Source organism: Camellia sinensis, chromosome 1, assembly GCF_055761805.1.
Source record: "Camellia sinensis isolate YWXY chromosome 1, ASM5576180v1, whole genome shotgun sequence".
Taxonomy (NCBI): Eukaryota; Viridiplantae; Streptophyta; class Magnoliopsida; order Ericales; family Theaceae; genus Camellia; species Camellia sinensis.
The window spans coordinates 63,738,432-63,750,377 of record NC_138961.1 but is presented as its reverse complement, the minus strand read 5'-3'; the positions used below and the strand labels follow the sequence as shown (position 1 = coordinate 63,750,377).

Below are 11,946 nucleotides of genomic sequence, written 5' to 3'. Positions count from 1 at the left end.
AAAAAAAGATTGATTTAATAATTATATAAATACATCTTGCATCACATTTATATGCAAAAAATGACAATAAGTATGAGTTTAAAACAAACCATTTATTTAGGATAAATTATGCTAGCAGTCCTTACATTTTGTTTATTATGTCATTTTGGTTCCTATACTTTCACTTGGTTTAATTTTGACCTTTCATTTTAGATTTTGTATCAATTTGATCCAACTGATAATATTGTTAGGATTTTTGACAAAAAATAATCACTAAGTTCATTGAGATCTGCTTATTGAGTTAATCAAGTTTATAAATTTTCTCCTAGAAGCATGACACATGTCATTCATGAGCAAATTTTTTATAAAAAAAATGCTAATAATTATAATCAATTGGATCAAATTGAGACAAAATTATAAATTCATAATCAAAATTGAGCAAATTGAAATTACATAAATCAAAATAACTCAATGACCCAAATATAAGGACTATTAATATAATTAGACTATTTATTTATTTGTTTGCATACAATTTGATGTATGATATATTTATAATTATGATGGGGTATTTTGAAAAGATGGTTAAAAGTCATCTTTTAACTTTTAACTTATTTTGGGTCACATCATGTCAAACATTTTTTACATATTTTTTTTTTTAAAAAAAAACTCAAAAAAGCCAATAAATCAATTTTTAACCATCTTTCCAAATAAACCTGATATCAATTTGATTTTGATGCCTGACATATACACATAAATTTACAAAATAAATAATTCTCATTATGAAAGTAGAGTCGTGATGAGCTCACCGGGCCAATTGCATGGTCCAATCCACCATTGTAGATGAGGATTTATTTTGTTACAAAAATTAAATCTTGATTTCTTTTAGTTGTAATTTTTCCATTTTTTTATGTCTTTTTTTATTAAATGTTGTGGGTGTTGATTTTTGACCATACAATAAAACAGGGAACTCAGCTGGAGAGCACCGGCAAAATAGATTAAACCCGAACAACCTGTCACAGAAAGATAAGAATCCGGCGGTTCGTTTACCCGGGGGCACTCTAACGATCAAGTCAGTAATCAATATCTCTCAAAGATAGCAAATTGTGCTTAAATTCACACGAAAGCACTTACTGCTCACAGTAGATCACACATACTTCAGACCCACGGGGGTGCCCTGCTTTTATAGCCAGCACTGATGTGATCCTTGTAGAAGCCTGGCTTCGTGAGACTCTGACTCAATGCTTATCTTGGACCCTCAGCTAGATAGAGATAAACTCTCTTTGAGCCTTACCTTTATCCGGGCTGAGATCCTCCCATGTTTTAGGACTCTTGTCCTTTATCCGCTTATCTCGGATTCCAACATCTTCGCAAATAACCTCGGCCTAGACGAGATCATCTTGGCTGTTCGACCAAGCGACGTGGCACCTCGGCATCACCTTAGTCACGAGCTGCTACTCACAAAATATGTCCCCACAAATGTATTAAGGTATTTAAATAAGAATGCTGCTATTAGCACCCCCTAAATTATTTTAGACCTTCCAATTTTTAGATTTTTTTTTATTACAATAATAACTTCAAATAAATTACTACGAAGGACATCATTAATTTTGGGACACTCTATCTCACAATTGAACTTATACACCCACTACATCATGAATTAGAGTTTATGAGAGCACCCACCTCCATCTTCTCCAAATCCCACCTTCAGAACCTACCCACCTTCAAAACCTTAAAAATCCTTTAGTGGCAATATTCTGACAGTAACGGTGGTAACCATTTGATTACCTTCACTTCTTCGGCAATGACAATGAGTGGAAGTTTTTCTAATAACCACAACTCCATAAGATGAGAGGAGTACAACAATAAAAGTTTAGAGGAAGTTCATCGCTTTGATGTTGTTCTTATCTTAGAGGAGATTGGTCTTGTAAAGGTAAGTTTCTTGAGAAAAAAAATGCCAAAGTAATAAAATATGTTCGTCATTTTTTCAGGACTGAATTCCCGAACATATGACCGAAATTCAGGAACACAAGCTCGAACATTGTTTATTTGTTCAGGAACAAATAACCGAACATTTATTATTTCCTCGAAAATAGGTAATCAAACATTATTCATAGGTTCGGACCTGTTTTACTAAGAAAACTAAACTAATTATTATAATTTTTTTTCTGTAAGAGAAGATATTTTTATAAGAAAACTACGAAATTATGTGTATATGTATATATATATAGAGAGAGAGAGCATACCAACTATGACAGTGATGGATGAGGTAGCAAAGACAGTAATCATATTGCCTCTTATTTTTCTTCTTCGTAGGCTTCGTTAGGGTTTTTTTGGGGTATGAAGGGTATGCATTCAATGGGTAAAATGTTTTCACAAGGATAGTTTTAGTATTATTTGGGGGGAAATTTTTTTTAAGACTTTCAAAATTTATAAGTGGGGGTCCAAAAAAATAAGAGTTCTAAAATAATTCATAGAGTGCTAATAGCACCATTCTTAAATAAATATTTGAATTTAAAGTATTAAAAAATCTAGTACTAAAAGGCCTAATTTGAGAATTAGGTTAAAAACTAACTTATTAGCCTTTTGACTTTTTTAAGTTATATTATCTCTCATTTTTTTAAAAAAAAAATTTAAAAAATTAACTTTTAACTAATTTTCAAAGAAAAATGTTTGGAACCTTTTTTTTTGATAACCCCCACAACCCCTTTGGATGTCAACCATTGATGTATGTGTGGGGTCCACACCATCAATGGTTAAGATCTAAACGGGGTTGTGGGGTCTCCAAAAAACAGGGGTCTTAATCATTGTTGTTTTTCAAAATAGATCATTGACCTTTTTACCTGACGTTTGAATTTAAAGTATTAAAAAATCTAGTACTAAATCTAGTAATTTGTATTAAAAAATCTAGTACTAAATCTAGTAATTTTCCCATTTTTGTTTTTTGTTTTTTTTTTGTTGTTATTTTTTAATTTATCATGCAATTAAATAATTTAAAAATAAATATATACATTTTTATAAAACGATGGGCCGGGTCGGGTCACCCACTCCCTCAATCCCTGCCCTGTTATTCTTCGTGTCCATGGAGAGAGAAACCAGAAACAAGTAGACACAGAACTCTATACAATGATACAGATGCAGATACGAGGGAGCGAGAGAGTAGAGAGAGAGCGAGAGAGAGAGAGAGAGAGATGGAGCATCAGGAGCAAGAGCAGGAACATGAAGTGTACGGAGGAGATATACCCGATGAAGGAGAGATGGATGCCGATGTCGACATGTCTAGGGCTGAAGACGACGACCTCAACTCAACTCCAAGGTCCTCTCTCTCTCTCTCTCCCCACTCATATGTAATTTGCCTTAATTTTGATGTTGAATAGGTCGTGGAGGACATGAAGAAGAGACTCAAGGAGATTGAAGAAGAAGCAGGCGCCCTTCGCGAAATGCAATCCAAAGTTGAAAAGGAAATGGGCGCCGTTCAAGGTCCTCTCTCTCTTTCTCTCTGTTCCTGATCGATCTTTGGTTATGCTACTTTTGTATCAACAACAGAGTTGGATGAATTGTTCAATTATAGTTTTTTTGGTTCTCCGCTATGTATTTGGTCAGTGATTAATATGAATTAGCATTAATGATGTTGAGGAAATTGAAATTGAAATTGATGATAAATTGTTCAATATGCAAAGTGTTGTTAACTTACCATTAATGTTGCTACTACACATTTATTGGGTTTTGGAGGTGTGCTCAATGTTACAAGATTCTTAGACAGTGTAATTATGCCTTTATATAACAACTATTGTATAACATGTGGTAAAATCAATTTTTAAATTTTTTTTGCCATATTTGTTCAACATAATTTATTTTATAGTTTAAACTGTTGAATCTAACAATTTTCTATTCAATTTAATTCACGATTCTCAAAATTAGAATTTACATCTTTTATGACACTCGCAATTTGACAACTATGAGTACGTTAAGATTACATTAAAGAAAATTTTAATTCCCTCAATAGCTTAGATCGTATAGTATATAAATTTTATATAAAAATAAGAATTGAGCTAAAAATAAAAGGGTCTTGTTATGCTTTAAAAATCTATATAAAAAATGAAGTGAATAATGATATATGAAAACCTTAAAAAGTACGTTGCATCACCAAATCTACGTTAAAGCCATGCATAAATGAGTTGAACAAAAACATGATATTGAAATGTCACAAGTCAAAAAGAGGTCTGGTTTACAATCAATAAGCCTGTTGATTCTGTCAGGATTTTAAACCTTGCTAGAGAATCTTATGTATATCATTTATCTCTTTGCGTCCAGTTTGGCAAACAATATTTGTACTATACTATAAAGGGAACACCCATTTGGTGTCACCTTCCTTTTAAAGTATTGATTTCACCATTTGTATTATTTCATTATTTCCAAGTTTGAGGGTAAACAATATATTTCTGCCCTCTCTCCCCTAATTTTGACAAATTTATTACAAATGCCACAACTCCCCACTCATATATGTAAATACTCAGAGGTATTAAAGTGACAATCATGTGCATTGTGTGTGAATCACATATTGCCAACCAGAATGGTCATCATCCCATTGAGGCACACCATAAAATATTTTCATTTGTTGAAAATTGTTTCAGCATCTAAGCTATGTTCTTGAAATCTTGAAATTTTGTCATATAAGCCTTCGAATGTTCCAAATTCGTAGCTACAAAAAAAATCTTAACTGATGAAAAGTATCTTATAATATATGTTTCACATTTGGCTACATTTACCAATTGTGGCTATATCTTTGGGTGTTAATTTCATTTTAAACTTTCCAAATTTTCTTCATCAATGCTCGAAGATGAAGCAAGCTATGTGATGTTTTATTCCTTATATGAGTAGGCTTCCAAGAATCAAGCTATCTATGAGTAGCTTGGGCTTTATTAGACTATGAGTTTGTTTATACCTGTTTAATAGTTAAAGAAATGAGCTTCAACCTTATTATCTTTGGGCTGGACCCACTTCTTAATGAGTTGTTCATAAGTTAACCCTAGTTTGTCTAGGTTAGGATCTTAAGAGAGACGGGGCCAACTTTAGGTGGGACCATGTTTTTTAGATGTGATTTTAATGTTTTTAGTCTTTTACTATGTGTTCATTGGGGATTTGATCAAAGACGAAAAGACGGAAATGCAAGAATACATCGAAGTTGATAGATTTATGAGATTGACTATAAATTAGAATAGAGGTAAAGATCTTAAATGAGAAACTTAGGTACAAGACCGAACAACACAAAATGGAATCGAGAAAGCAAGGAAACACCCTTTGCATATATGAAAATGAGTTATTTATCTCAAGTGAAGTGGAATCATACTAGCATTTAATTGGCTTACAATTTATTTTCCTTCCATATATTTTATTCTTCGATCCAATCCCCAATGTACACGTAGTTGTAGACTATAAACTTTACAATCATGCCCTAGATGCATTGGCTGAACTATTTTAAGAGGTTAACCTAGACAAAATAAGGTTAATTTGACCAACACACTTGTCAACTCCAAAATCAAATTAATTTGCCTATCAACTCCAAAATCAAATTAATTTGTGCAGCACACCTGTTAACTCCAAAATCAAATCTGTGTTAACAACAAAACCTTCTATATCTTCCTTTGGCTTCTTTAGATCAACTTCCGTAGATCGACTAGAAAAAGAGAAACCCTAAAGGATGAGGCGAAGAGGGCAATTGGTTTTGAAGACACACCGCTCTTTATTTTCATGGTTTAGCCGAACCTTTAAGAGTATGCTCTCTCTCTCTCGTGCTCTATTCTTTAGATCAACTTGCATGTAATTTTTTTTTTTTTCATATTTTTTATATTTTTATTTTTTTTAATCTTAAATTAAGATAAAGGAAGAAAAATATTTGTAGCTCATTTAATCATTTGGGCATAGCTAGAGGTAAGCTTGAGTTTTGGTGGACTTCGAACTGTCAAGTTTGAGCTAGATCAAATATGATCTCCTAAACCCAAGTTTGAATATTTTATTAGTTTGACAAAGCAAATATTGGACATCTCCACACTTGGCTTGATATGTTCTTCCCAAGAAGCATGTTCCCGACACGTGTTTGACACTCCTCAAAACGTGTCCTATTTTTTTTTTTTTGTTTTAAATAAAAAAAAAATCCGGATGCTCTTCGGACACTTAGAGGACACACGTGTCCATCGATTGGATACACATGAATAAGTTTAAATTAAACAACTTAAGATATAATAATAAAATAAAAACAATATAAATTTAAAAAACTAAGTGTTATATTTTTTTATTATCTTTGAATGATATATTCTTATATATGACATATAATAAATATATCAAATTATATATTTCATGCATATCCTACACGTGTCGTGTCCTGCATTTTTTGAAAATTGGCATGGTGGCATGTCCGTGTCGTGTCCGTGTCCGTATCCATTCTTCTTAGTGTTCTTCTATAACATGAGTGATTAAGTCATTTGTGAATATGTTTCAAGGGAGGAACGTACTGGAGAGTATTATGCAGTAATTTTATTAAATTGGGATTTTTTTCCTATTTATACTAGGAGGCATGTTGGCTGCATTGCCATTGTTAAACCCCCCCAGTATTTAATATTTTCTAATGAAACTATAGCTGATAATGAGTGATTTCTCAAGGGACTAACTTTGTTCCACTATGGACAGTATCACTTTTAATTATTGAATTTTAAAGACTTGTATAGTGCTAATCATTAGATGAGGGAACTGTATATTTGTGTTTAAATATGTAATACACAAATTAGTGGTAAGAACCTTCAGTTGTATCAAAGAGAGAGCTTAGGACGTTTCTTCTGACATTGGAAAAAAATTGACTGCCATCATAAATACATGCATTAATGCATTTCATATAATGCTTGTGATCTTGCTTTTTCATCAATAGTCATGGAGAAACTTAATGATAGATCATTAGTTTCCCACGAGTGTCAATACTCATACCAGTGTTTTCAACTGTTTGATTTAAGTATGTCACTCATTTGGAAATGTACATTCTTAGGAGGTTTCTTCTAACATTGGAAAAAAAATTGACTGCCATCATAAATACATGCATTAATGCATTTCATATAATGCTTGTGATACTGCTTTTTCATCAATAGTCATGGAGAAACTTAATGATAGATCATTAGTTTCCCACAAGTATCAATACTCATACCAGTATTTTTGACTGTTTGATTTAAGTATGTCACTCATTTGGAAGTGTACATTCTTGTAGACTATTGTAGAGGGCTTGATATGATCCTTACCACTTTGATTTTCTATATTCTTGAATTTGAGGATAAAGTTGTTTGAAATGTTTGGGTTGCCCATTTATTATTATGTCAAAAGAAATTTATCTGTATGATCCTTGCCACTTTATATTCTTGAATTTGAGGATAAAGTTGTTTGATGTTTGGACTGCCCATTTGTTATCATGCCAAAAGAAATTTATCCATTTCGTCCTAATACCTTCGTATCTAGATTTTTCAAGGTATGCTTTTGGTGTCAGCATTTCTATGTTAATTCATTAATCTTTACTTTTATCCTAGTCCTGCTACTCAGGATGAAAAGGAGGAGGTGGATTCACGCTCCATATATGTTGGTAATGTGAGGTTTTACAATCCTTTTTCTTGTTTCAGATCATTTTTATGTTCTTTTTATGTCTTTTAATATGGTCTACAGTTTGAGTTGTCCTTGTTATTGCATGCTTTTGGTCTACCTCTATTCAATGTGTATATATCTATATCAGTACATAACTGTTTGGAAGGATAGATACGATTGGTTATTGATTAGAAGTGGGATTTGTGCATACGAATGGATCACATGTTTTTGTTTGAATCCGTTTAATGCCTATATTGAAATGCATCTTACCATCCTCCTATTATTTTCAGTAGAACACTCTGTTCTTTCTTTTTGATGTTGTTAGAGAGCTTAGAATTAATAATATAGCAAATTAGCAATAATGATGATGGTGGTGGTGGTGTGATTAGTAGCAATAAGTGAATATAGTTGACATGGAGGTGGTGCTATGAGAAAAATGTTGCTCATCATATAATTGCTATGTAGTTAGTAGCAAGAAGCAAATATAGTCGACATGGAGGAATATATATTGTTTGTTTGTTTCTTTCCCCAAAAAATGATTCTTTCCACCAAAAACAAAGAGTAAATGATTTAGTAATTTTTATATCTCTTTATTTCAAGGAAATGACGATCTATGTAAAAAGAATTAAGAAAGTGGTTAAATTTAGTAATTTTATGCTATCAAATCCATTTGCATTCAGTTCAAAATGTTCTAAATGAGAGTTTTCCCCCCCTTCTTAGTCCCACTGCACTTTGCTCCAAATACATTCCCTTCTTTGTCCTTTATTATATGTAGTTACATTAATACCCTTTCACACAAAATACACTCATTGAAAAAACCAAAATTTCAGGGGTATTAATGTAACTATGTATAATAAGACAAAGAAGGTAGTCTATTTGGAGCAAAGTGGAGTGGGAATAGCATCTCCCTTGTTATAAAACCCTATGAAGCATGGACACTCCAAAATTGATGCCGTAGCAGTGTCCGACACGCGGACACGCCGGGGACACGGGGACACGCCGTGGACACGTACGGGACACGCCAGATGGCGTGTCCCTTTAATTTAATGATTTTTTTGGAAGGGGACACGGCGGGGACACGGCGGGGACACGCCATGGGACACGGCGGGGCTCGTTTTTGAATTTTTTATATTTATTTGGGGTCAAAGTATAATATTTATAAAGTAAAAAAAAAAAAAAAAAAAAGAAAAAAAACAGGAACCCTAATCAAACAAGTGAGAGTAAAGGAGTGAAATCAAACCTGAAAAAGACTATCTCTCTCTCAGTCGAAGCCCTCTCTCTCTCAGTCGAAGCCTCTGAAGTTGATCGAAGCTCTGTCTCTCACTCGCAGCCCTCCGACGTCGATCGCAGACCTCTGACGTCGATCTAAGCCCTCCGACGTCGATCGAAGACCAGTGATCCAGTCGTCTCAGTCGCGGCTTCAGTCGCTCCAGTCGTCTTCGAAGGTAATCTCCTCTCTGCGTCTCTCGCTCTCTCTCTTTCGCCTCTGTCTCCTCTGTCTCCTCTCTGCGTCTTTCGCTCTCTCTCTCTCTCTCTCTCAGGTTATTGATTTTTATTTATTTTTTATTTTTTTATGTTTATATATGTTATATGTAAACTTTTTTTTTTATTTATTTTTTAGTTTGATATATATGTATAAAACTCTTTTATTTATTTATTTTTTATATATATTATATGTAAGTTTCTTTTCTTTTTTTTTTTACTTTTATTTGTTTATATGTTTATATATATATATGTAAGAATTTTTTTTTTAATTATATGTTTATATATATGTATATATATAAAATTGTATTTAAATTTTATTTTTTTATTTAAACTCTTTATTTAGATGAGACTGTTTTTTTTAATTATATGTTTAAATTCTGTTTTATTTAAATTATAGGCCTACTTTTTTTTTCTTTTTCTTTTTTTTCTTCTTCTTTGTCTCTTATTTAGTGTTTTTGTGAAGAATATTGTTGGATGTTAGATGTTGGATGTTTTCCCCTTATATTTAATGTTGGATGTTGGATGTTGAATTTTTTGCCTCTCTTATATTTATTGAATTAATGGTACTATATTAGTGTTTGTTAATTTTGATTTAGAATGAATGTAATACAAATCTACATAACACATAAAAATATATATATATATATAAAAAATCGCCGTGTCCCCTGCCGTGTCCGTGTCCCCATTTTTTGGAAATTGCCGTGTCCCGTGTCCGTATCCGTGTCCGTGTCCGTGTCCGTGTCAGTGTCAGTGTCCGTGCTTCATAGATAAAACCTTTTAATTTTAGAGCATGTATGTGTCTATTGATGTAATGGGGCTGTTTGACCATGTGATTGCCATGGTAGCTTGTTGCATATGTGAATAATCACACGTGATAGATTATCTTCTACATGCCTATCAATATCATTTTACTCGATGGGTTTAAAAAGAAATGTAGCTCATTTAAATCTTGATGCAAGCTTATCACAGTCAGAAATTGTCATTTGTCAAGAATTGCATTTAGGTTTGTTTCAACTTCATTATACATGTTTTGATGCTGAATACTTCCATCTAGAATACCTGGAAATGTGTCTGGTGCATCAGAGACTTTTATGCAACCCATCTAGTGTGGAATTAGAGTAAAATAGGAAGGGTTTCAAATAGTCACTGTGGAATCCAGATAATGGCTTATAGAAGTCCATCAATGGCTTATCGAAGGGGAGGAAACATCTGTGCAGATGCTCTAGCAAAATTAGGAGCTAATCAACCTGCTGAATTGCTTATTGTTAATGACTCGCCATCAGAAATCCGTAGCACTTTAGTTGTGGATATTGTACCTGGCTGGGGGTGATGGGGCGTAGTCCCGTTTGATGTTTTGTTACTTTCTGTTGTACCCAAAAAAAATAAATAATATGTGCAAAGTTCTCTTTGTCTGTGTGATGAGTAATGTATTAATATCATAAATATTTGTTTTAAACTAAAAGAAAGTGTTCTCTTGGGAAAATAAAGGTTTAATCTTCATAACTTGGAATTGATGCTGAATTTTGTGTACTTGACATTCATGTTGGGGTGTGTTTCTGATTTGGGAAATGAAACGCTACTTCTTCCTATGAATTTGTTGGACCTATTAAGTCAGTCATAGATTCTTTTGTAAATTTTTTATGTTTTAAATGTAATTTGAAGAACTTATATATGAGGAATCTAGTTGGACAAAACTGGTGTAGTTTGTCAACTTAAGTAAATTTTGTTCCAGGGTCTTTAATCCAGTTTAGTTCTCTTGGATTTATTCCATTGTTAGGGATCTCTTTGTAATTTGCTTTAATGGTATCTATTCCTATTTCCTGAAGCATCATCTCTCTATGAGTAAACACTAAACATTGTGAAGGAGTGAATAATCATTTTTCTCTTTACTATGATTAAACTTCAGGTAGATTATGCGTGTACACCTGAGGAGGTCCAACAACACTTCCAATCCTGTGGGACAGTCAACAGGGTCGCAATTTTGACAGACAAGTTTGGTCAACCTAAAGGATTTGCTTATGTGGAGTTTGTGGAAATTGAAGCTGTTCAGAATGCTCTTCTGTTGAATGAATCAGAGTTGCATGGCCGCTAGTTGAAGGTCCTTGAGCTTACATTGATCCAATTAATTACTTTGCAGAGAGATGATTATTTAATATGCAATGGATTCTGTTCTGCAGGTTTCTTCAAAACGAACAAATATTCCAGGGATGAAACAGTATCGAGGAAGGCGTCCGAACCCATATATTGGTTTTCGAACACGAAGACCCTTCATGCCTGTTCCACCTTTCTATCCTTCATATGGATATGGGTAAGCATTAGAATTATCTAGGTGCCTTTGGTTGCTTGTTAGACAAATGGAAAGTTGCCATTAATCTAGGTGCTGTTTTGGTTGCTTGCTAGACTAATGGATAGTCGGGAAGAGGAACCTTATGATGCCAATTGCAACTTCAATTTTCTTTTCTTTTATCCACCAACTCAAGCACCACAATAGTGCATTATTATACTGGTTTTGTTATCACTTAGTGCTAAGAGAACTAGAGAAAGTCATGCCTATCAAATACATATTAGAAAAAAATTACAATGCTGCAATGGTTTACAAGGTATGAATTGTTTAGGTGAGGAATTCAGGTAGATTGATCCAATATAGTGTTGTCATGGATGACAAAATTTCATTCACTTGCCTCAATAACATATGAAGGATTCCGTCATATTAGGTACTAAAGATAGCCCTTTATTTTCACGAAGCAGGGGGTGACGGTATATAGAAGTTTTTTAGGTTGGAAGCGCTTATGGGAGAGTGTATATATTTTATATATCCAATTATTTTTTCCTGTTTAGTTGTATATATGTGTTAAAATATAAATAAAT

General features: G+C 33.2%; 1 protein-coding gene across 1 annotated transcript; it reads left to right on the top strand.

Moving 5' to 3' along the window:
- Positions 1-3,167: 3,167 nt before the first annotated feature.
- Positions 3,168-11,662, top strand: LOC114256818 (polyadenylate-binding protein 2). The gene is given in 5 exon segments (XM_082888526.1): positions 3,168-3,292; positions 3,369-3,456; positions 7,555-7,599; positions 10,985-11,176; positions 11,256-11,662. Coding segments are annotated over 5 exon segments (585 nt in total). The 3' UTR covers positions 11,391-11,662.
- Positions 11,663-11,946: the final 284 nt, after the last annotated feature.